The following is a 24,568-nucleotide window of genomic DNA, read 5'->3' on the forward strand; positions in this document are numbered from 1 at the left end:
GCCGTTAGTCGCCGCTAATCACCCTTTAAATTCGTTCCAGCCGCGGAAATTGAACGACTCCTAGCTCGCTTCCGCCGCGTTCACGAAAAATGATTATCTCGAAATTCCCCGAAGAGCTCGCTAACTCGCATTCCTCTCCTCGGAGGCTGCACTGCTCGGGGAAATTATTCGGTCGGTGGAACGCTGTCCGCGTCAGGTAGTCAGGGGACGATAGAGAATAAAACAGCGAAACCGAGTAACGGGATAGAAACGAGGAGGCGCCAGTCTACGTAATCTCTGCTTAACGTCGCGTTCGAGCGTGCTTGACGCCGTCGTTATTCACCGAATCTCGCTATTTCAGTCGGCCAACCTTCCGGATCTTCCTCTCTTCCCTCCCTTCCCTCTCTTCCCTCTCTTCCTCGGCCCCGAAGCCCCTTAAGTGCGTGCAGGAATACGTCGGCGGAAGAAGGGAACACCGACGCCGAGGGAGGAGTGGATTGCTGGCGCGAGAGCAGAGTCCCCGCTCCTTTTCCCGAAAAGGGGGTCGCAGCGGGCTTGTACGAAGGAAATTGGAGGCTTCTCAGGAACATATTGCCCTCTCAATCCTCTCCAACCACCCTCCTGGTTGGCACGAAACGGGATGACTCTCTTCTCGACGGCCTGGGGGGAGGAGGAAAGGGCAAGCGTAGGAGTGGCAGACGAGAGAGAAGGAGGATAGCCGAGTTTAAAGCCAGGCAACTAGTTTCGCAACTGCTACCCCCGTTCCTGCAACCCTCTTTGGCGAATAAAGAGACAGGGGGTGTGCCGAACGGCGGGCTGAGGGGGCGAAGGTGGCAGGAGAAGGTAGGACGAGTCGTTGAAAGAGGAGCAGGAAGGGGTGGGAGGAAGGGGAGCGCTTAAAGCTCGGAGTTCGAAGCCCGAACGTGGCGGCTGGTGGGAGATAGCGGTACAGCGACGGCTCGAACGGCGGACCAGAATGGTCCTATCGGAAAAGGGTCGACCCGATGCGGTTCCGGTTTCCCCGCGTACGGAAATGAAAGAGCCCTGCCACCGCCGCCGCCGCCGCCGCCGCCGCCACCACCACTCGATCCTACCCTTCCACCCTTCGACGTGCCGCCGCTCGGCTCCAACTTTCCTAATGAATACGACGCGCAGCGTTCTGTTTACCCGCTGCATTTGTCGAGAGCCGAGCGCGACGAAAAGTATTCAAAGAGGCAGTCATAAAGTTCCCTCGGAGTGAAGAAGCGGGGGAGAAGGTCCCTCGTTGACCTTAACGATCATCTGGAGTCTGTGGAGGGATAGCACAGCGTTCCCGATATTCGGAGAATCGATTTTCCTCCCGAGCGCCGCGCAGAAGAGCGGATCCAAGGTTTCGCTCGGTGTCCGTAGTTTCCGTTCGACAGAAAATTGCGACCGGCTTCTGGTCCGGTGACTCGAAAGGGAGAGAACGGTTGATGGAATACTGCGAGGGAACATTGCTTCCTGGCTCGTAGAAAAAAAAAAACCGAGGGAAGGAGTAACGTCGTTTCCTTCACCTCCGCCTCATTTTCGCATCTGCTTTATCTGTGCCAGCGTTGTTAACTTTATCAACGAACATTTCCTTTCACGGACTCCTTGTACCGTGAAAAAAAGGGGCTCCGACGAGAAGGAGATTATCCTTCCGTTTCTGCCAGGGAGAACCGTTAACAGCCTGCTGTGCGAACATCGACAAACTTTATACGCGTAGATAACGTCTGCGAAAAGAAGTCGACCCGGTTAATGACATTCCTTGACGCCCCTGTTTCTCTCCGCCCACGACAATCTTGAGAAATAGAGACTTTTGTCGGCGAAAAATATTTGGTAATTTCATGTATCTTATTAACATGCTCGGTAGTCTGCGTAGACCTACCTCTACTTGTTTAATCTATATGTAGGTACATTCTAGTAGAACAAACGCGAGGGGATCCTTTTCTTCGACACTTGCGCAACGCCGCGGATTGAAACAGGGGTCGAACAAAAGTGTTATCGGTTTTGTTACATTCGCTCGTGTTTCAAAGGTTTTACGCAAATTTCACCCGCTGCCTGTCTACGTTTCGCGAGAATCGTCGGCTTTGTTCGTATTCGGTGAACCTTCGTTAACGAGCCCCGACTCGTTCATCCGCTAACGTAACGCGCGATCACCGTAGCTACCTTTCGTAAAATATTCCTGGCCTGGTGTCTCCGATGCATCATTAATCGAACGAATCGTGAAGTCAGGACTCGAGCTATCGACGGGGAGAGAATTCTGTTAATACATCGCGTGTCGGTGCACCACAATCGTATTCGTTTCGTTAATATTCGGTCATTTCGATTGCACCGTTATTTTCCCCGGCGCGATCAATTAAACGAGCCGACGATTAAAAGCCATTAAACGTTCTGCCGCGGTGATTACGGGATCCCGGATATCGGCGGGAGCGAAATTGCTGGCCGTGTATCGCGGTGAAAACGGAGGCGTCGAAGGAATCGGATTTCTCCGAGGTTCCGCGCAGCTCGGAATCCCGTTTATCGATTTCGATGTGCCGTGTTTGCGAGAGATCGAGGCTCTCCCTCTGGAACGGATCTGGCGTGTAGCGCGCGGGGGTGGCGCGATCATGTGCAGCATTTCCAACGTTTACAGCGGATTGACCGGATACCAGCGTGCCCTGGGATTAAGCGTGGCCGTGTAAAACGATCGTCCCGATCGAATACGCAAATACACGTGTATCTCTGGCGCATCGGGCACGCACTGTTCGCGGCGCTGACGAACATTGCGAGCAATGGCAGTCGCGCGTGATGCATGCGATACCCTTGTCGAGATCGGGCTGATCGTGCCGTATTTTCTAATAGCCTTCCCTGTCTCGTTCTTTACCACCATCCGCGCGAATGCCTGTAAGAGAATCGAAATGGCCCGTGACGCTGCGCCAGCGATGTATGCAGCTTCATATTTACGCGTCCCGCTGCGGACTCACGGTTGCATCGCGTGCGGTTAACTGATACACATATTGCCTTCCGTTTACGAGTTGCCACGTGCACAAACACGAACACCGCTCATCCCTCGCTCCCGTCTCGACCACAGCGAACCACCGACATGCCGGTGAAACGCCTACGAATTCAACCCCCAGCAGAAAGGGGACGCGACCGCGCCATAAACCATTCGATGGAACGGCCAGCTTCGCAATCAACCTCGAGCATTTTGTATGCGAGCCGCGAGCCGTGCGTCCCTGTCGCGCGTCACTCCTCTCTCTGTCGAGCGAATTTCGCGAAATTTCCTTCGCGTTCGAAAGAATAGTTGGCGCGAAACCACCGCGCCCAGTACAATTAAGCGACGCGATAATTACGGTGGAAGGAATCGCGTCGACGCGACGCGGGGAAAGTCCGCCGCTGGAGACGGAGTCGTGGTTTAAAGGAGACGACTCTTTTCGCATTTCTCCGCGGCCATAATAAAAACCGAGGGAGAAATGGTGGCCTAGCACGGAACGAAATGAAATAACGACTAGGTGGTCGCGCGAAATGGAATGAAAATTCACGCTGAAGCAAGAGAGCGGGAACGCGAGAAATTAAACTCCCCTTTTCCGCTTCTCTTCCTCCTTCTTCCGCGGCCCACCCTGCCTCTTTTATATTTCCGATTCTCCTTTTTCCCTCGAACGTAGCTTTTTGTTCCGGTTCGCTCGATCGTCGACACGCCGAGAGAGAGAAGCAGGGGGATAGAGAGAGGGAGAGAGAGAGAGAAAGATAGAGCGAGATATTCGAGGGGAGTACGAGACAGATAGAGCAGAGGCAAAATACGAGAAGCGGAAAGGGGAAGAAAACCGATTCGCGTTTGCGGGCTGATTGCGATTGAAATCAAAACGTTGCAGCTCACGGAAGGGGTGGAGAGCGAGCGAACTGTCCGCGAGCCGACCAGCTCCCGCCGGCGAAAAATGTTTTTTAATCTCCTCGCGAAATCAAACCTGACAGACCTGACTCCTGACGCGGCGCGGAGAAATCAATTGGCTCTCGTGTTTATTATCGCCGATGGGCCAGGGTTAATTTCCATTTAAGTCGAACTGATTACATCGATATAGACGTGGGCATTCCCATAAGCGAACACGCTCGCGTGGATAGAAAATTTGCGTCGATCCTGCAAATGGAGGGAAATAACCGGCTCTCGGACGATTGCATACATTGTGGCGGCGAGGAGCTAGGAGATGGTCAGCAATCGCTGTCGTTAGTCGATCCAGGATTGCCTCGAAGTGCCTCAATCACCGAAGTGAGATGGTAACGAGCTCCCGTTGTTTCTCGGATGGAAGGCCTTTCCGCCAATTTCGCGATAGACAAAACGCCTGGTAGGTGCACGCGATACGTCCTCGTTGGCATGCGCGGCGGTAATGTTGCGTGCATGCAAACAGGATAGCGCTTCCAGCCGTTCAATCGGCTATCTTCGAATCCCCTCGCTCGCATTGAAAGCGGGAGATAAATTCGTTGCGTGATTCGCAGTCCGCCTGGACACGAATAAAAGGAGGAAAACAGGAGTCGTGGAAAGCGACTTGTCGATTCTCATCGAACGGTTGGGTGCCCGCCGCCTCCAACAGGTACCCCTGCGACCCCTCCGGAACTGCGGGACGTCGCAGCGGGTGGAGGGAAGCCGTTTTAGCGATTTTCTCATCCCTAATTCGACGCACGAGGCCGACGCGCACGTATACGAGAGCACGTATACGCGAACGTGGGCGCGCGCGCGCGCGCGCTCGCATCAACGAATTACTTTGCCGAGTCACGAGGGTGGAAACACGCGAACCCTTGTGTGCGGTGGCAGAAGGCCGAGCGCCACGGGGGGTGACAGATGGGACGAAGAAACGAAGCAGAGGGGCGAGGAGGCAGCGGACGGCGGCAGTGGTTGGGGGAGTAGCCGGTGGGGATTCGAGAAACACGGAGGGGCAGCGACAATTAACGCGCCCCGTGCAAATCGACTCCTAATTCGAAGCTTATTTCCTACGCGCCATCGAGCACCACCCGCTCTAGGACAAAAAACGAGAAGAAAGGAGAGAACGGACGGAGAACGATGGAAAACGATTATCCCGGGGGAGATTAAAAGAACCGCCACCGTTTCACCTCGTTCCGTATTTATTTTTCGATTCCGCGCTCCTGCCCCCGCGACGCGACGGTCGATCGCGGCAGTCGTGCATTTAGCCGCAAACTTTTCGCGCATATTCGCGTAGCAGTTCGCGCGATTGAAACGGCACGAGGTTAGCCGGTGCACGCGCAAAAGCGGATCGGGGGAATATTTTCCATGGCGTGCACATTCGTTATTCGAGCGGTCGATGCCGGGTAATTGAATACGCGGCTTTTATACGTGACCGAGGGTGGTGTGTACAGCATGGTTCTCCGCTCACGACACAGTGGCCCCGGAGAAAGGGAAGGGCGCGAGCAGGATGAGAGGCAGAGGTGTTGACGGTGGACGGTGCACGGTGCACGGTGCACGGTGCACGGAGGGGGGAGGCGGCCGGCGGCCGGAAGAGGGCAAAGGATGAGAAGAAGAAGGGTTGGGGACTGGGCTACACTCGATGTGTTCCGCTGTTCCGGGGTTTTATAGCGGCGGTCGGAATTAATGAGGGGCCGTGTTTTCACGGCGGCCGAGTGCCGGTGCAGATTTCATTTTACTATTTACCCCGGGGAATTTATTCAGCAACGACCGACCGGCTGGGTGTGGTAGCGTCGATGGTTGGCGCTGCCCGAAAGGGAGAGGGTTGCCACTCCAGTGACACGACACGGACGACGTTTGACGCTATCCGGACGGGAAACGATCCGACGCGATGTCGAGACACCCTATACCGACGCTCGACAGACCCCTGGCTTTCATCGAAACGCGATACGCCACCTCGTTGCTAACCTTTAGCCTCTGTCATTTCTGACGACAGGCTCCAGCAGTGGGGAGGAAAAGAAGAAATTCGCTTCTTCTTTCTTCTTGCCTTTTTACCGAGATCCATCATCCTTTGCTTTTACTTCATATTTAGACACTGTGTTCTGTCTAGATTTTTGCCACGCTCTATCAGCGCGTTCATTCCTTCCGCGCTCACGCCAGGAGCAGATTGGTAGGGGATAGCACCGAGGTCGTCAGACTTACGACCGCTCTACCGGTCAGCCGCGAACAAAACGTTATTAAATCGTAGATTCTCGTCACGTTCCGCGATCTAACGAATTAATATGGAAATTCCAAAGCACCTTACGAACGAACGGGGCGTTGACGCAAAAATCCCAGAGGCACCCTTGGGAACGGCGCGCTACCATCGACGGGGAGGAGATCCAGTCGCATTGGCGGCGGCGCCCTTTCGATTTTCTTCCATCTCAATTTCGTATTCCCTCCTGCTCACCTCTCGCACGTTCCCCGCGTTTTCCCTCGTTCGCGGGCTTCCTTTCGCTCGAAACAGGCGAGCAGCAGGGGTCGAGGGAAAAGAGGCGATCTTAAATTGTTATACAAGTAAAGTGGGAGAGACACGAGGCTCCGCGGTCTTCTCCTTGCTCTTACATTTTTTTCAATCACCCCTTCGACTCGTTTCCTCGAGGTTTTACGCGATAAGAACCCTTCTTTGACAGATCCGACAGGTCCTTGCGCGCTCACGTTGAGAACAGGGGGAAATTCGACGCCCATGATCATGGGTAGAGTGGCACGGCTACGACCGTACTAAAATGAAACGTATATTTGAGGTTAGGGCGGATCAGGGGTTGAGCTCGCGGGCCCCTGAGTCGTTTATATGGTGATTCAATGGGGGTGCTTGGCAAAATGTCAAGGGACTCGTAAGGGTGGCCCGAGTTTCGCGAAGCTTCGACTCGCCTCCGTTATTGGAAGGAACATTTTACCAACGCGTTTCACGCCCTCTCGCAAATCTCTGGCAGCGAATTTTTTTTTTATCAACGCCGTGCTTGGAATCGAAATATTTTTTTTAACGCGATTCGCAAAGACATAGTGGACGTGCGGCGATTTTGAAACGGTATCGCTTCGGGAAAGCGATCCGCGGTTTGGTCGAACCAGATTGCATAGGGACAAAACGGTAACCGTTTATTCGATATCTTCCGCAACGTTATCGATGTATGGCAGTGGCGAAAATACGGCGAGCAAAAGTCGAGATAAATGCACGGCCGATCGGCGGCAAATCAATTGCACAGCTTCCCAATAGGGTTTCACTGGACAGATAAAACGGCACGTTTCCCCAACTTTTATTTCCGCGAATGGTAACAGCTCAATCGCTAACAGGGGTAGTTTGATGACGCCGCGCGTCCTTCCGACCTCGATTTTGACGCGACTGGGGGATCGATGGCCATTCGTGCGGACCGTGCGACAGATGTTGATCTAACTGCGTGTGGCAACCCTTTGTAAAAGCTGCAATTTACACGCGCCCACCTCGCGACAGAAAAATCTGGGGGACTGGGTGCCGATGAGTGGTTTCGAGTGACGGGTCAGAGGGGTAGGGTGGGGTGAACGAGTCGAGCGGCTAGGTTCACCAGCGATTGTTCCCAACCGCACAAAGCACCGTCCACGGACAAAAGAGGACCGTCCTAGTTCGGGCAAAGCGACGTCAAACCACTAGCAGCCTATTAAAAATCAACGAATTGCTGATACGTCGAAAGATTACAGCCCGACCGAGCGAGGCTTCACGAGAAGCGGTTGTTGCGCCGCCCCTTCCTTCTGGCCTCGGATTTACGTGGCCATACCAAAAGGGCATCGATGCAGCGCACCGTGGCAATACATTTCGCTCTCTGTCCTTTCCTGTTTGCGGGGTTACTCGCCCTAACCGGCAGGTCGTTTCCCTTCTGTAATTTGCCGCGGCGGCAGTCCTTCCGGCATCGATTTTTCACGCGAAACCTGGCTTCCCGTGACCGAGCCAAGTCAGAAGGGTACGAGGAGGAGCGCAGTCAGGGGCTCGACTGGGAAAAGGTCAACCACGATCTGACACGAACCGCCGGTGGTTGCTCTCGTCTAGCACTTATCTCTATATACATGCTACGGAGTGGTTCTAGACTATTGTCCAGGGGGTAGATCTAGGCCCAAGCGCCAGTTTAAGGCTAGACCAAGGGTTAGTCCAGTTGGCTGGACTCGTTTTTGGAACCACTAGTAGAGGCAGATGGTCCTAGTGGTCAAGCAGCGCTCGTTTAAACAATACCCAGTATTGAATTATGATTATCTTGTTCTCGTATCTGAATGGGATACCCTTTCCTCAGTTGACACACGTTTCTGCTGAGAGAAAAAATCGTATTTTCAGTACGCAATGGAAAACCTCTGAATTTTCTATCACAGAACATCTCTCGTTCAGTACATTAGCAGACACCCTGTATACTAGAACTTCCGCGCGCGCATTGAATGCGAGAATTCCGACGCCAGGCGTAATGCGTGCATATTGCTTGGAATTTACGACGGCCGAAAATTCGGTGGAACGTAAACTCGTGCGCATCCATACTTCTTCAACTACGATTCCGCCTCGTCAAGTTCCCAGATTTCGACCCACTACCTGCCGCTTCAAATCGCTCTTTTTATACGTTTTCTTTCCTTCCCTCCACTCCTCTCACCTATGTTCGTTTTCCGCCCCCTCAGAGCGTTCGATCACACGATTACGAATGAAGTTTCACGATCCGCGTTAAACGTTTTACGAGGCGCAGAAGCCGCGCCTGCGACGCGACGTGACTCCGATGGAAACGATCGTGGCTGACGAACGCGACCGCAGACTACTCGAAACCTTTGGCACTCGACGCCGCCCGGGGAGGAAATATTCGGTCGCTCGATTGCGTTTCCACGAAGAAGCCCCCTCGTGTTTCTCACAAGCGGGCAGAAATCTGGAAGAGCAAAAGGCGAGACCTGCTCTATCGTAAGAGCTCTCTGGCTTTTTTGCACACTCTACACACGCCTCAGTCTTTTACGAGTCGCTTACCCTGCCTCTGAATCGCGAATAATTCTGTCACGGAGAACGACTTCGCTCCTTTCCCATATCGAATGGGAGAATAACGAGAGAGGGACGGTTGAAGGTGGGACGTCTCGCCTTAATTGGATTAGTATAAAGTCCCGTGCATTGCTTGAACGCTTTCTGCATAGCGCCGAATTTATGCGATTTTTCCGAGCCATTGATCGAGGTTGAAACGATCGTAGAAACTCGGCAAACGAGCGTGCCAGGGCAAAGGGTAGGAGAGTTATTTCCGCGTCGCGACACCCCCGTCTTGCTTGGCCCTCCGGTCGCGATTTATACACGCGTCGAAACAGAGCTCGTTTATCGCATGGCGAAAATCGATAGGTCTCAGTTCGCGGGAGAAAAAGAGCACTCGGCTTCTGTGTGCGCGCCTGTCCGTCGGAATTTCGTTCTCCTGCTTATAAAACAGATGTCTCCCTTCGTTCCTCTATACCTCAGCTTCTCGTTTCACTTTTTTTCCGTGCAATAAAACGACAAAGTTCCCACCTGTTGTTTATCGTCTTGCAACTAAAGGAAGAAAAGGTATTGCGTATTCACCCCCGTCTTCCATCCATCCAAGAAGGTATATATGATCCAAGGAAAAAGGGACTTTTCCCACTGCTGTACCTTCCCTGCTTTTTTTCATCAGCCGTCTAGCGTCCGCATTTCAGTATTCCATTCTCGACATTCGCAACTTTGTATCGCGTCGTTTGCCAAGATCATTTTCCCGCGTTGAACTCCAAGGCATTCTCTCGATGGAGATTCTCCTGCTAATTTCCGGTTCCATTCGCGAAGAATCTGATTATAGACGAAATTGAAATGCAATTCGTAAATGTATGAAAGGAAGGTAAAGTTTTAGTAATAATTTTAAAATAATCGGCTCTCAGGAGCAAGATTACTCCATGGCGGGATCGTTAAAGCGACGGAGAAACACGCAAAATGGTTCGCCGGCTGTTAATTCGAAACGGTTAATTAAGCGATTACGCGTTCGCGTCACGAGTTCTCCGGAAGAGGAATAGCGATGCTTGAATTTTCAGCCTCTCGATTTTCCCGCGACGTAAATTCGTTAGAGCGACCCTACCAGCGCTTATGCACTGGGCGTCCCGTAATTTAGGGAACCATCGAGCTCCCCTGATTTCTCAACTCTAAATCAAGTAAATTCCTTCGGATCGAAACCTCCATAAAAATCTTCCGCACTGAGTATCGGTGATCTAAAAATTCTCGAACTTGTACTTAGCACCCCTTTCGCTCCATTTTCGAGCGCGACGCAAATCAGGAGACTCTGTGTACATCGGAAGAGCTCGGTGAAAATACTTTGGTGTAAAAACAGAGTTAGTGACGTAATCCCTCCCTCTTTATCCGTCGTTGCTCCTCGGTTGTATCGCTGCTTTCTCCCTCGTTCTTCCGCAGGATGCAGGAGCATCGTGGATAGGAGGGTATACACGGAGGGTCACGGGGACTGTGGCGGGCTGGATTCAAGCTCTTCCTGTCTTAGTGGTGTGGCGTTACCATGGTAACAGACTGTAAGCCGCTTAACACCACCCTCTACACCCTTTCCACTCGCTGGAATCCTTGTGCTTCCGACGTCGAGTCAACCCACCCTTGCTCCCGCCGCTCGCGTTGGCGAATGTCGCTTTCCCTTTGCTCTCCTCTTCACGCCCCCCGCCACCCTCGACTACGTCCACACACGTTTTTGCCCGGCGCTCCACGAGGGGTCAAACGGCTCTTCTTTCCTGTGTATCTCGGCCGTCGAGGAACCAGCTGAACCTCCTTCCCACGCAATATCCACTCGACGGAGCATTTGAAAGGAAAGCAGTCGATCGGAGGCCGATCAAGGGGAAGCGATTTCGAGGCAAACGACGCACGCGAGAACGGGAGTCATTTTGAACAGAGCTTCGATTATCCCTCCGTAATACTCCGATTTCGCTTCCTCCCAGATTATTTGTCCTTCCGAGCGAGCCAGAGCGATGAGGGTGGAACGCGGGGGTAAAGGAAGCTGGAGGGCTGAGGGGCGAAGAGAAAGGTTATTAAGACGACGTCAGAGAGAGGGCAGGGGCGCTGGGATGAAAAGAAATCGCGTTCCCGAAGCCGAGCGTTTGCGGAGGGTGAAATCGGGGGATGGCGGGAAGGGAAAGGCGAGAGGGGTGCACGGGGCGGAATAGTCGCGTGTCCGTCGAGAGGAAGCGATGGTGTGTGCGCTGTGCTGACGAGGAATTGAAAGGAGGGTGAAAACTATCCTCGGAATCACCGCGGAGAGGAGAGCCATCGGGTATTCTCCTCCTCCCTGTTATTTTCTCGTTTTAACCGGAGGGCTTTTTCGCGCTCGCGCGCGCAAGGAGGAGAAAACGAGCGTTCCTAGGGTACCGTCCCAGACAAAGGAGCGCCCGGATGCCGGCGTGTCCTGCTAGCTCATTTCTGATTTATAAAAAAAAGAGAGAAAGGAAAAAGAGAAAGGAGATCGTGGGTCAAAAAAAACGAAACGAGGAGCGGATTCGCGCTTCAGTGTCTTTACGATAGAGATCGAATCCGGCTTGAAAGTTCCTCCGAACCGCTTACACTTCTTATCGGGTTCTCCGCGGAATCCTAGATTCCTATCGCGCGTTAACGCTGCAAAAAGCCTCGAAGATCAAAGAGACGTTTCCTTCTTTCCAATCGCTCAGGAAACGCGCCGTATGCCGTGTAATCGCGGTGGATGCTGGTCTCGCAATCGAGAGGGAAAAAAGGCGGGACTGTGGCTTTGGAAAATATCGACGCGTGCAATTTCTGATTACCCATGACGTCATCGAGTAATTGACGTATTGTTAGCTGTCGTACTCGCGGCAGAGATTAAAAAGCTGCAATTAATATTCGCCCCGGAGTCGCAGAAAATAATTAATGCCTGCGACGCTCGAACGATACACCATTATCGCTCGACTAATGCTTCCCCTTGCGGTTATCGTCATCGCGCCAGCGAATTATACATTCTCTTTCAGAAAAAGCAGGATCAAAGAGGTCGACGGTATCCAAGTATCGACTGTATTTTAAGTAGGAAGATTGCACGTTTTATCTGGGTCGTTTAAACGAGCCAAGATATCAGACCGTCGACGTCCGTATTAAATAACGGTGGTAGAAAGGTTGATCCAAACGCTTTAATTTCTACCGACGTTCTTCATTTCTGTGATTCGTTCCGCGAAAATGATACGGGAGAACTTCACTCAGGCGGCAGAGATTCTCGTAAAAGTCAGAGTTTATCGTTCGCCTTATTTGTCAGCGATTGGATACTTGTAAAAAGACAATTCTGGCGGTCATAAATGAGGACTTGATTTTACGGAGACTAGTGACATTTGCTCCAGGCACCTTCGACGCGAGATTAACCGATAATTTCATTCAATTTACATGTCACGATTCGCGATTAATTCTTGCAACAAAAAATTATCGGACTCTGGCATTTAAATGGTATTCTTTTTGCTCGTCACTGAAGCTACTTCTCATAATATAGCGGGCACAGGGTCACCGCGTGCAACGTTGTTGCATATTAAAAACACGAGGAAAATACTGCTTTTTATCTGACTTTTCGATTCTAATTGCATATCGATTACCACGCGTCTCAATTTCCATGCGACTTTTCATGTTTTTTGTGACCGACGATCTTCGATCTTGCTCGTTAAAATATTCATATCATCTTGGAATACTTGTTAAACGCGTTTCAATATCATTCGATTTGCCATGAGATAAAAAGCGGCAGTTCGGTTTACTGCAGCTAGCAGAAAAAACGATTCATGCGACAGACCTCTTTGCACAGATTCGTAAGCCACTTTAAATAGCGGCTCGCCAAACAGTTCGAAGAACGCTGGTTGAACTCTCGACCTCTTTACAGGTCTCCAGCCTGCCAGCACCAAAGCGCAACCGACCACGATCAGCAAGTCGCACAGACCTAGTTCCGGCGTGTTACCTCAGGGTCATACGCCTGGACCTGGTCCCGGTGGTCAACAGAACAGCAGGAGCTTCGCCGCTGCCTTGAGGAACCTGGCCAAACAGGCAGGTCCAGCGCCTCAGGAAGAGGAGCCTCGAGCCAGTCCCAAGAACCGAGCGCCGCCACCTCTGGTCAGAGGTCCTTCCCCTGCCAAGGTGAGTAATCCCACTGACCTCTGCTCTCCCCCATTCCCCTTCGCCTACTTTCGCGCTTTCGGCTGACTAAACGTTTGGAGCGCGTCCAATTCGAAAATGAAACAAAGTTCCCCCTCCTGTAGGGTCACTGCACGCGCGTAATAATAACCGAACGTTCCCGCGAAAAAAATACTGTTCCACGTTTATCGAGAGAGATTGCCTCGCTTGCGCCAGTCGTTTTGAAAGAGCCTGTACAAGGCACGCTCCGGTGTACCGCAGCGACCGGAGGTACGTCTTTCCTGCCAATTTCCATGGCGAGCTCATCCGAGCGGCAACTCATTGCCGGTTCGTTCCACGACTTCGCAGCGAGACTTTGCGGCAAACTGCGGGCGCAACGTAGCATTTAAACGCGGCGAAAGAAGAGCTCGGTGAAAGGAAATAAGTTATTAATCCGTGGACGACGGACGGTCCCGTAATATCGCGATAAAGATAGAATTCCTAAACGCGTTTGTAGTCAGGAAGAAGGGAGTCCCTGGCGATGACTAACGAACACGGGGTGTTTGTTGTATTTTAGGAACGGTCCACTCACGAAAGAAGACCCGAGGAGATTCCTTCGTTGTACACGACTGCCAGGCCCGCGGATACCAGCAAGCACAGCGTTACGGCTGCAGCTTCCGAGCTGTTAGCCCGTTCTGGTTTTCAGCCCTATCGGCCTGAGCACCATCCGGCCCACGCTCCGCCGGCCTTTGCCTTGGATCCTGCGGCCTATAGTCCCTATCATCCCGGTCTCTACCCACCGCCACACCTCCAACACGCTTATAGGTAATTTCGCGACTCTGATTCCATGAATAGTGTTGAGAAGGGAATAAGTCGAAAAATGGGAAGTTGATGAAAGGGGGTGAAAGGTTGCTTTTGGACTTGTTCCTTTCGAGAAACTTCGGGTATCTAGCGAGACTCTAACGTGAACCTTTTCTCTTGGCCCGCACAGATTAGAGGAACAATTGTATTTGGAACGGTGTGGAATGCTGAGACCGCCGTTGTTTCCCGGGCTACCCTCGTACCCCTTGTACGGGTTAAGATATAGCCCGGACATGCTACCGCCCGCATCCCTCGGACTCATGTCTCCCGTGATGCACGAGCGGTAAGTGGAAAATGAAAGGAAAATCGGTGGCCCTGGTGGTGGGACAGTGCGGTTTTGTAAACGGCGATACGATTCTCGTTTCAGGCTGAAACTGGAGGAGGAGCATCGGTTAAGGCAAGCACGGGAACAAGCTGCACTGCGGGAGGAGGAGGAGAGGAGAAGAGTGGCACGAAATTCTGCTCCTGCCGCCCCGGTACCCGCGCCTGCACCTGCATCCGCCGATACTGCAGGTGAGCGAGTCGCTCCACCCCCCACTGCCTTTCATTAAAAAGAATGCATCGATTGCGAGCGATCGCGCGAGACTTCCGTCCCGCCGTCGCTTCTCTTCCGCGGAAATAACCTTCCTCTAGCCTCCTGCGAGCGTGTCGCGCGGTATTATCGCTCAAACGTGTTCTCCAGCTCGGAGGCTGAAGGCTCGAGCCCGACCATCCTTTCCTCCTCTTCTCCTCCTCCCATCGGCATTCGTCTTCCTCAGACGGTGAAGCGCACGCGCGCGCACCCGCCCCGCGATATCATTTTTTTCCATCGCGTCTCGTTTCGCCTTCTGTTTCCTCCCTTCTTCGCGAACCCCATTTCGTTGGATCAGATTCGTTCGCAGAGTTCGTTTTTCCAGAGGAATCTTTCATCTTGTTCTCGGTTTTAGTCTTATAATCGGTGCCAAGCGATCGAACCTCCGGCGACGTAGGTCGTCGGTAACGCTACGCTCGCGTGATCTGTACTGCGACAGAGAGTGTTCATCCCCTGGGATGAACCGGCGAACCAAGCGAGGAGAAGTCGTTGTAGAATGATACCTGACTGTGAATGAGATCGACAACAAAAGAACATACTACGCTTCTAATTTTAATCTAGATATAATCGAAGTTATAGTCATATAGTTAATCGTTTCGTATGGAGGTAGGATCGATATATTTTCTAGGTAAGCGCGCACAGGCTCGATGGTCGAGTTACGTTTTCACGTTTGTCCTTCGGCTTTCCTTTTTTTTTTCTTTTTTTTTTCCAAATTCGATGCAGTACCGCTGGTCACGTAACACGGTTCTCCACCCTCTTGGGACTCGTTCGAATGCTTTCTTGTAGTCGAGAGGGTGAAAAGAGAAGCAAAGAAACGCTGTTTTGGATCCTAGATTGGCTAGGATCAACCGAACGCGAACGAAATGCAATCAGAGTTTCTCGTCGTCCGATTTGTCTCAACGATTTCGTTTATCTGTTAGACCGAAGTCAGACTTATCTCGGCAGTCACGACTGTCCTCTGTTTTAAGTCGGAAGAGTAAGTCGGCCTTCGGTCGGCCGTCTGTCTGTCTATCCAGTTATACCGTATTCAAGGCATATGTGTTCCAAATAATTTTTGTAGTGTTGGAATGAAACCTCTTATTCATGTACAATGACAATGTCCGTTATGTAGTTAATCGTTTTATAGTTAGTAACATCCTTTACGGCGAAACTTCAACTTGAGAGTGCACAGTCTGTATGGAAAAAGTTATTTTTGTCCTTGTTACGATCGATATCCCCATTCGAAGGACAGTGTTACGTCGTTGTACAACATTAACTTCTTTTTTCCTTATGAACTTTTTCCTTCTTTGTTAAGTCGACTTTGTATCCCTTACCTTTTCATACATGTGCGTACGATATGTTAACGCGAACGTTATAATTGAAACATGACAATCGGTGGTCGTCAGTCGCTGACAAATATGTCTCTTTACTTTGTCGATCCTGCTTGTATTGGTATCTAGAGTTCTCTCGTTATTTTTTCTAATGTTCTTCCTCTTTTTAAGTCTTCCTTTCTTTCTGTTCTTTTCTTCCTCCTTTGTTTAACAAAAGTAGTGGTAACATCGCGACAATAACGGATAATCATCTTACGCGAAAGATTTATACGAATCACTCCGATCGTTAAGATTGATTTCCTTTTCCCAAGCGAAGTGCACTCTTGCGTTAGTTCCCGCAACTGTTTTAGAAATTTCAGATTAAACGCTGAATGTCAGAATAATTTCTCTTTATGTAGTAAACGTAATTCATCTACTATTGACTGAATCCACCGATGTATATAACTTTGTCAAACATGTTCTTTTATCAAAATTATATCGTTTTTATATAATTTATTATGTAAACATGTATATTTGGACTATAATTGAAAATAAACATTGCAAAAAAACGTGATCAAAATTCTGATTGACTTGGAATTCTTGACCCTCGATTCATTTTCTGAAACAGTTTTGGGGAAGATTCGGCACTTTCTGTGCCCCTTCAAAAAGCATTACGTTCTTTGCCGTGCGATATTCAGAATGTCAACTGCGACCGTCCCACTACTTAGCGAAATTTCTTTCATTCGATCTATACGTTGACCAATTTCATTGGAACTCTAGTGACAATCATCCCCAATACTTTGAAGTGAATACATTAAGCTGCTTCTGATAAAAACCGAGTTTTGTCTACGGATCGCTCAGGTAAGTTGAAGTAGACAAACGATCGTTGCGATAGATTACAGCTCTATGCGTTCTTCCGAACGACTTTCGTCTCGAAAACTTTTGTCGCGACAATAGCTGGTCGATGTCTCGAACCAGTGTGTGCAAGACACCCCATCTGATTCAAAGATCGATTTAACGCTTCTCCTCGCGCACGAACCTACGAAAAGATAGCCAAAAGCTAGGCGGTTCGTTTCCTTTAACAAATAATTCGATAGCAGTAGATCAGTGGAAGATTACCAAGCACTGTGTTCGGGATTTGTTCCAGCTAGGAAGCCGACCATAGCGGCTCAGATGCATAGCGACCGGGAGCGTGAACGCGAGAACAGAGAACGGCCGAGCGGAAGTGGTAGCACCGGTACCAACAGCAACGCAACCGCCAATAATGGCAACAATAACGTCGGATCCAGCGGCAGCAATCACCACCAGTCCAGAAAGGAAGAGCAGTCCTCCGCTGCAGCAGCTGCCCCAGCACCATCGCAACCGCCACCGCCACCACCAACGGATTCAACAGCGACAGGAAGCATTTACCACTCTCGTTTGCCAACCTTCCCAAACCCAGCGGCTCCCATTGGACCGCCGCCTACCCTGGCCTCGGCTTCCATCTGTTCCGTTAGTTCCGCGGCTATGCCGCCTCCTTTGGCTTCTACTTTGCCCCCTCTGAACCTTGGACCACCGCCAGCTATAAGCTCCGCGCCTATCGGTCCTCCCCCCATACCCTCTATAGCCTCTATGTCATCCTTAACGCCGGCCGTAATAGGACCACCCCCGCCTCCTCCGTCCTTAAGCATGCCGCTGGCGCCAATCATTTCTATACCCTCCCTCCACCTACCCCCTGGACCCTCCACAACTATTCATTCTAGTCAGCATGCAGCTACGATAATGAGCAGCGCAACAACTACGGTTACAACTTCTATATACCATCAGCAACAACCAGTGCAACAATCACAAGTGCAACAGTCACAGCCCCCACCGCCGCCACCTCCACCGTCGCAACAGCACCAGCAACGAAGCAACAGCGCGGGTGGCACTGCAACAACCAGCTGTTCTTCGAGCAGCACGATTACCACGCACGCGACGCACACTTTGACGACGTCCAATACCGTACCCTCGACCATGAGCAGCGTCAATCATATTAACTTGACGCACAAGTCGCCGCCGTTGTCTCATAACGTCCACACGTCGAGGAGCAAAGACGTGGCGACTGTTGCGACGAGCACGACGGCGAACACGTCGATCACTACCACTACGATGACCACTATCACCGCGGCGAGTACGTCAGCCACGTCGCAGCCGGCTTTCGTTAGGCCCTTCGAAGATTCCTTTCGTTCCTCGTCCAAGCCCCAGCAGAGGCCCATCGTTAACAGCCATAATCACAGCGTGACGAACCAACTTATTCATCCAGAGTCGCCGATAAAGTCGATCGCGACGACGACGACGTCTCAGACTATTGGTCAATTGATACCCGATAACTCTGTCGCTGATAGTAACAAGACTATGAACATTCAGTCGCTGTCGCAGCCGATTCCATACCCACCGCCGCAACAGTTTCACCATCCTCATATTCCTGTCTCGCATGTACCTGGTTTGTACAAACCTCCGCACTTTTCTTCCTCATCCACTCATCAGCATCACTCTCAGCCGAAGATCAACGTTCCCACTTTGACTAGTAGCAGCAGTAGTAGTAGTAGTAGTAATGCTACCACGATCAATTCGAATTGCACGAAACAGCAGAGCTCACATCATAGCAACGAATCGAATCAGACGGCGATAGTATCTCAGAAGAGCGAAAGTTCTCCAGCGAACGCTGTGAATTGTGTCTCTGGCGAAAAGACGACGGGGAACGTGAGCTATAATGGGAATAGTCATGGGAGTGGAAGTAAGCTGATGAACCATGCGAATTTGCATCACAAGAGTAGCGATGGAAATTTGACCAAGGATAGTAAAGTTGATGCTTGCAACGAGAAGATTGAGAATCATACGAAACAGCCGGCAGCGAGTCAGAATCACTTAGGGAAGAATTCGATACAGGAGAAGGCGAGCCATTTGAACTACGAGCAAGGAAAAGGGCCTCCCAGCTTTCAGCCTGTGAATTTGAATCTTGTCGAGAAAGAGAGTAAAACCGAGGTAGAGTCTAAGACGCAGAACGAGCAGAACAACGTTTTGTCCACATTATCGTTTCAACCGAGTTTTAAGTTCAGTATAAACGATATCGCGCAGAAGCCTATAGACACGACTCAGCTGATGCAGAGCATCAAGTCTGAGGAGGTTTTGCGTACCTGTCAGAACGTCTCCAACGTTCTCCTGCAGATACCAAAATACCAAGAGAAACTGTTGAATTTCTCGAACGAGCTAAAGACCGCATTTTGTTTCACCGACAAGTGCAATAATTTGACTGAGATTTCCGTGAAGTGCGAGCCAGCGGTGCTGAACGTGCCTGACCTGAGCAAGGCTCTAGTCAAACAGGACGTTGCGAGCGACAAGTCTTTTCTTGTACCTGAGAAGCCGAAAGAGTTGACGTCCTCGTTAGATTTAGCCGAGAGGAGGAGGAAACGAAAACGGGAGAGAAACGCGAGTCTGGTGTGCAGTTCCGACTCTGAAGGTGAAGATGAGACGAAAGATATGGATCTGTGGATCACCAAAGGTCCACCAGCCAAGTTGCAGTACTCCGATAAGAAGCTGGCTTTCCTCGCTATGTTCGGGTTGACCACTTTGAGCACGAGAAATGGTAAGAATATACATACTGAATTTAGTGATAGGTTTACAGTGATATAATACCTGATCATTCTTTGCAGAAATTGAGCTTTGCAAAGTAGAGAAAAGGTACAGATTAAACCCTGATCCACCGGAGGTACCTTTGGAAGCGGAACCAGTAGTCGAATCTGTATTACCAATACCGCGCGACCATCCAGATGTATTACTTCACACGCCAGATTTTGAACCAAAAGTTGGCTTCCTCAGGACCATAGGCCTCGACATAATGCCTCCAAATAGAAGAGACGGCAAGTATCATGCATTTTCCTCTATTGGACTACATGAATTCCAAGACTCATTTAAACGAATGAATCTTTTCTGTGTTAACATTACAGAGGCCGAGGTAACTTGGCAGTACGTTCTGCAGGATCGTAAGAAACGCAAGAGCACCAACTCTGTTACTGCGTACTGCGAAAGAATTGCCAAGGTTTATTCAAAGAATCCTCCAACGTTACCGAAACCACCGCAAAAGATGAGGCTGTTGGATAGAGTGAAAGTGAAGCACGTTCCAGAACGACCACCGCCTCTACCACCTTTGGTTCCGAACATAGTCCCAATGTGTTATCCTGCTTTACCTATGCCTGGTGAGAACGGCGTGAAACAGCACTGCAAGGTTGTAGATATCAAAATCATGGATGATAGCGATGAGATCGTGGGTGGGAAGAAGGATAAACCTAAGTGGAACGGAATCGAGGATATTATGCTTGCGTATAGAGAGTATTCCAAAGGTTTGTTCATACATCTAGTTCATCTATTTTTATTTTCCTGTGCAGGAATGAGTTATTGAGATTTCTGAATCGTTTCTGGTTGCAGATAAAGCATTGGAGAAGAAAATTCTAACGAGCGAAACATCAAGACTAGTGATACAGTCGAATAATTTGCGTTCCGAAACTATCCAGCTGGAACGAAGGATATACGAACTCTTATCTGCTAAAACAGCTCTCGATTCTGAGAGGCGAGTGCTCAGCGAGAAGATTGAAAGGATCAACGCACTTGTTAGGAACCTTAGGTAGCGACGCGTAACGCACAACACGGAAACTCATTCATCTGTGATATTATCAAAGGGTTAAGGGTCGTTAGCACATAGTACCGAGTAAAAACTTAGGCGAACGAACGATCGCGAGAGAAGTTTTATTGACCAAATGTACAGCAGCCTTTCGTATTGTTTTGCAACTAAGTATATACACGTTATAGAATTACGAAACTCAGTAAACAGGAATCGAGGTGACGTTCGACAAACCTCTAGATCCTCACGTTTCATGGACGAGAATTATTTAGAAATATTATTACGAGGAAAGCCATATCAGCGGTACGAGAACAATACGTATAAGATTCAGTGTACAAAAGAAAATTGTACTGAAACATATGTATGCAGTTCTTAACTACCCATAGGAAGGTGGGTAATAAAGATTTTCTAGTTTCAACTAACGGCTCTTAGACCCTGAACTATAAATAATTGTAATTTGTATGATAATATTTTAATGAAAAATAGACAAATCGTGTAACTTATTTTATTCTGCGTAATGTGGACTTCATGTCAGATAACTTGAAACAATGATATGTCACAATTTGTACATGAGCCGATCGTTATATTAATCGACATAAGAAAGAGAGAATGCGAGAGAGGGAGAGAAAGGGAGACAGAGAGAACGGGAAATCGATTTTCATCGAGTCGGTTCAGTGATAATCGAAACAAAATAACTCCGGTATATAGACTGTGACTTTTTTTCATTTTGCATCGCGTAAACGATGATATATGTAAGCTCTGTGTTGAAACGAAGGATTTCGAAGCACATTTCAAATGTACCAGAGACTGCGATTACGATAAATACGGGATACAAAAAACGAAAGAAGTCGAAACAGTAGAATTATAAACGATTATTTTTAACTTAAAGGATGTTTCGAGATAGAAATAACTCTAGTCTACGGACATTCGTAGAATACCGGAAGCTCACGTCTGATCTCGAAAGATCAGAGTAGGTGAGCGATCCTTCCTTTCGATGTCCACTGTTCACAGCAATGAACGCAAAGGCCAGTGAATACAAGAAACATTTAATATAACAACAGCAGTGAGGTACTTACATTATAGGTAAAAGTGACTTAATTTAAACGAAAAAGAAAACGTGAGACATCGTGCGAGCACATTCCATGCGAAGATATGCTTGTTACCCGACCTCTAACATTCCACACGTTCGAGAAACCGTAATCGAATCGCAAAACAATACCGAATGCGAATAAAATTCGTTTTGTTAAAATAAAAAAAATTCGTTTCTTTTTTTTTATATGTTACGTAACAAGTAAATAGACGCTGTTCTAATTTTTGGGTGTCATGTACTTGTATCTCACTCTGCTCTCTGAGTGCGTCGTTCAATTATACATCGTAACACCTCCAGCATGTATAATAGGGAAAGAAACCATTTATAATTTCGTCATTTTGTTCATTGAGTGCCTAACGTTATCCTACATTTGTAAATATCATTATTTTTATGTATTGTATAACAAAGGGAGACCGCAAACTATTTGCTGGTCTCGATCTGGCCAAAACAAGAGCCTAGGAGTAAATTGTTGAAAATACGAATCATAAGAGTTTATTTATTCCTATCCATATTGAAAGCATCAAACACTGATTTCATCTACCATGCATAACTGGTTCTAACGTTTCTCGGGATCGTTTCAACCGTTAGCATGGATTAAAATTTCTAATTTTTTCCGTTAGTATTATCCCCCCGGATATTGACTGGTTTCTTCATTTTCTGCAGGCTGTCTACCATAATAGGACCACAAATTTTGTCACTGCTAAGGTCCTAGGAAACGTTAACGCAAAAAACGGACAAAATAATTAACATTTGAATACTTTAAATTGAAAATTGAATACCCCCCTTCCCAATACATCATTTTAAATGTCGATTTTCTTCCAGAGAAGCCAGATCAAATTATTTTCCTCGATAATTTACGAGCAGATCTAGGGCTTTTAATGCCTGAAACGGCGGCGCCACAAGTATCGCGAACGTAGAGTAGCGTTCCCGCGCAAACGAGCTCCAACCCAACTGTCGCCGCCAAAATATCTGACGTACATACGCATAACCGTCGTCAAGAAGGGTAGAGGATCATTCGCTGCTGGTTGTTCAACGGAGGAAGTTGTTCTGTTGCTCGTGCTTGAAAGCTTCGATAGAATTCAGTAAAGGATGTCAGGACGCGGCAAAGGTGGTAAGTATCGCGTTCCTTTCGCGATAATATTGCAACGAGAGCCATTGAGGAAACGCAAGAACCATTGCGCTTTTACAGGAAAGACCAAGGGAAAGGCGAAGACCCGCAGCAGCAGGGCAGGGCTGCAGTTCCCGGTCGGAAGAATCCATCGTCTTTTGAGGAAAGGGAATTATGCAGAACGTGTTGGAGCTGGAGCACCGGTGTATTTGGCGGCTGTGATGGAATATCTGGCCGCTGAAGTACTCGAGTTAGCCGGGAACGCCGCAAGAGACAACAAGAAAACGAGGTTGGTAAAGCCCCAACCCTTGCTTTCTCCCCACACCCATTACTCTGTATCGCGAGCTATTATAGATTTCGTTTTTCTCGCCCTTAATTACGTGCGTTTATATTACAGTTATTTAAGGAAGTTGTTCTTTCAGTAAATTTCTCTCAACATATTAATATATTAAGTTTCGAACGGAATAATTCTTCCCTGTCTGTTAACTGTACTAATATTTTTTTCTGTATTTCTGAACTTTGTATTGGAGCAAAGTTTATTTACCTTCACTGTTACAGAGGTCATATGCAGAATATGAGTTTGAAATTGACCTTCAGTTAGTGTGTAGGTTTTCAAATATGTAAACTCAATGTGTTTCTCTGTCTGTTTTACAGAATAATTCCACGTCACTTGCAATTGGCCATCCGTAATGACGAAGAATTAAACAAACTGTTGTCTGGCGTGACTATTGCACAGGGTGGTGTACTGCCCAACATCCAGGCAGTTTTGTTACCTAAGAAAACTGGCACTGGTGGGTCTGGAAAAGGTGATAAAGCATCCCAGGAATATTAGAATAACCTTTCTAACTTAACAGTACTTTAGGGCTACATCTTTATTTCTTTGATATCAAATAAGCAATGTATCTACAACTTATAAAATTATAGTCATTCTTTTCATCGTATACATGGTAAAGTTATCTTAGTTAGTAATGCAATTTAATGCAATACATGTACAAGTGTAGTGCAGAAGCATGCTGCATTATAACATAAGATAGGTTTGTGGTGTATTTCAATATACATTTTCATGGTTATAGCTTAAGTTTCATTGATGTGCACATTTTATTTTATTTTGACTGATTCTGCACTAATTATTAATGATACAATTGTAAACGAGAATGGAAATTACTGCAAACTAAATGCTTTTGTTAACTGTAAACGTTTAGAGGAAAAATAAACCATAATTACACATTACATCCTAATATTTCATGTAAGCATTCAAGTATGTACTTTCGTTTTGTATTAAAGAAGTAAATAAATTTAAGTAAAGAATCTATGTTCATTTCATTTACATGTTATAATCCCTTTTACAACAATATCAAAAATTAAAGCTGTTTATTATAAAAAAAGACGTTGAAAGAATATAGTCAAAACATGGACAATGAAACACTATAGCCACGTAGCGGCAGTCCGCGAACTAATAATTTTTAGTTCAAGCATCGTCGCTAGGCGGCGAAGCTGTCGCCTGTGAGTTTTCTTAAGGCCCGTATAATCAGGGATCAGTGCCCATTAAGAATATTTAAAACATTAAAAAAGCAATTAACTATGCATTCTTGATGCAAAATCCTGCACTAGCTCATAGATCGAGAAGCATAACTTCTAATTACACTTATAAGAGCATAAACAATTGACTCTTTAAACAAAAAGAGTAAATAGACCATTGTTTCTTTATTTAGAACATTATTTGTTACTCTGTCAATAAATACACATTGTTTATCGTTAACTAAGGTCGCCTATTACCGTTCTGCATTGCAATACTGTTAATTAATTGCTTCCTAAACATTTGAACAATTTTCTATAAAAGGGCACTAGGACTTAGTAATACGATCCTTACTTTACTTGATTTCTAATTCCGAACAAGTGGCGCCATCTGGATCGCCGCTATTTTTTGAGTTTCCACACCCGCGCCCCCTCGCCCTAGGTCCATCACGCCGCCCCTTAGTTCCACCAGCCGCCGCCTGGCGGCGCTGATGTACCGGCGCTAGTTCATGTTTTCACCGCTAGAT

General features: G+C 48.4%; 2 protein-coding genes across 3 annotated transcripts in view; both read left to right on the forward strand.

Annotated features, from left to right (window-relative positions):
- Positions 1-20,335, forward strand: part of Px (MAP7 domain-containg protein plexus) — a 53,731-nt gene extending 33,396 nt beyond the window's left edge. For both annotated transcript variants that reach the window (XM_076382876.1, XM_076382877.1), the window contains exons 8-15: positions 12,742-12,992; positions 13,546-13,793; positions 13,960-14,112; positions 14,197-14,342; positions 16,837-19,296; positions 19,364-19,570; positions 19,658-20,050; positions 20,136-20,335. In XM_076382876.1, coding sequence (XP_076238991.1) covers positions 12,742-12,992; positions 13,546-13,793; positions 13,960-14,112; positions 14,197-14,342; positions 16,837-19,296; positions 19,364-19,570; positions 19,658-20,050; positions 20,136-20,335 — 4,058 coding nt within the window. The remainder of the gene's footprint in view (positions 1-12,741; positions 12,993-13,545; positions 13,794-13,959; positions 14,113-14,196; positions 14,343-16,836; positions 19,297-19,363; positions 19,571-19,657; positions 20,051-20,135) is intronic.
- Positions 20,336-22,370: 2,035 nt separating this feature from the next.
- LOC143182430 (histone H2A) lies at positions 22,371-23,756 on the forward strand. Its single transcript, XM_076383406.1, has 3 exons — positions 22,371-22,529; positions 22,608-22,815; positions 23,181-23,756. Exons 1-3 carry the CDS (start codon positions 22,508-22,510, stop codon positions 23,356-23,358), a joined length of 408 nt encoding a protein of 135 aa, XP_076239521.1. The 5' UTR covers positions 22,371-22,507; the 3' UTR covers positions 23,359-23,756.
- The last annotated feature ends 812 nt before the right edge of the window (positions 23,757-24,568 follow it).

This window comes from Calliopsis andreniformis, chromosome 8, assembly GCF_051401765.1.
Source record: "Calliopsis andreniformis isolate RMS-2024a chromosome 8, iyCalAndr_principal, whole genome shotgun sequence".
NCBI lineage: Eukaryota > Metazoa > Arthropoda > Insecta > Hymenoptera > Andrenidae > Calliopsis > Calliopsis andreniformis.

Bases quoted from the DNA above. Each gene is read 5' to 3' on its own strand.
- LOC143182430 (XM_076383406.1), top strand. From the start codon at position 22,508: ATGTCAGGACGCGGCAAAGGTG. The intron at 22,530-22,607 runs GTAAGTATCGCG...GCGCTTTTACAG, and splicing joins GTCAGGACGCGGCAAAGGTG to GAAAGACCAAGGGAAAGGCG. The intron at 22,816-23,180 runs GTTGGTAAAGCC...TCTGTTTTACAG, and splicing joins AGAGACAACAAGAAAACGAG to AATAATTCCACGTCACTTGC.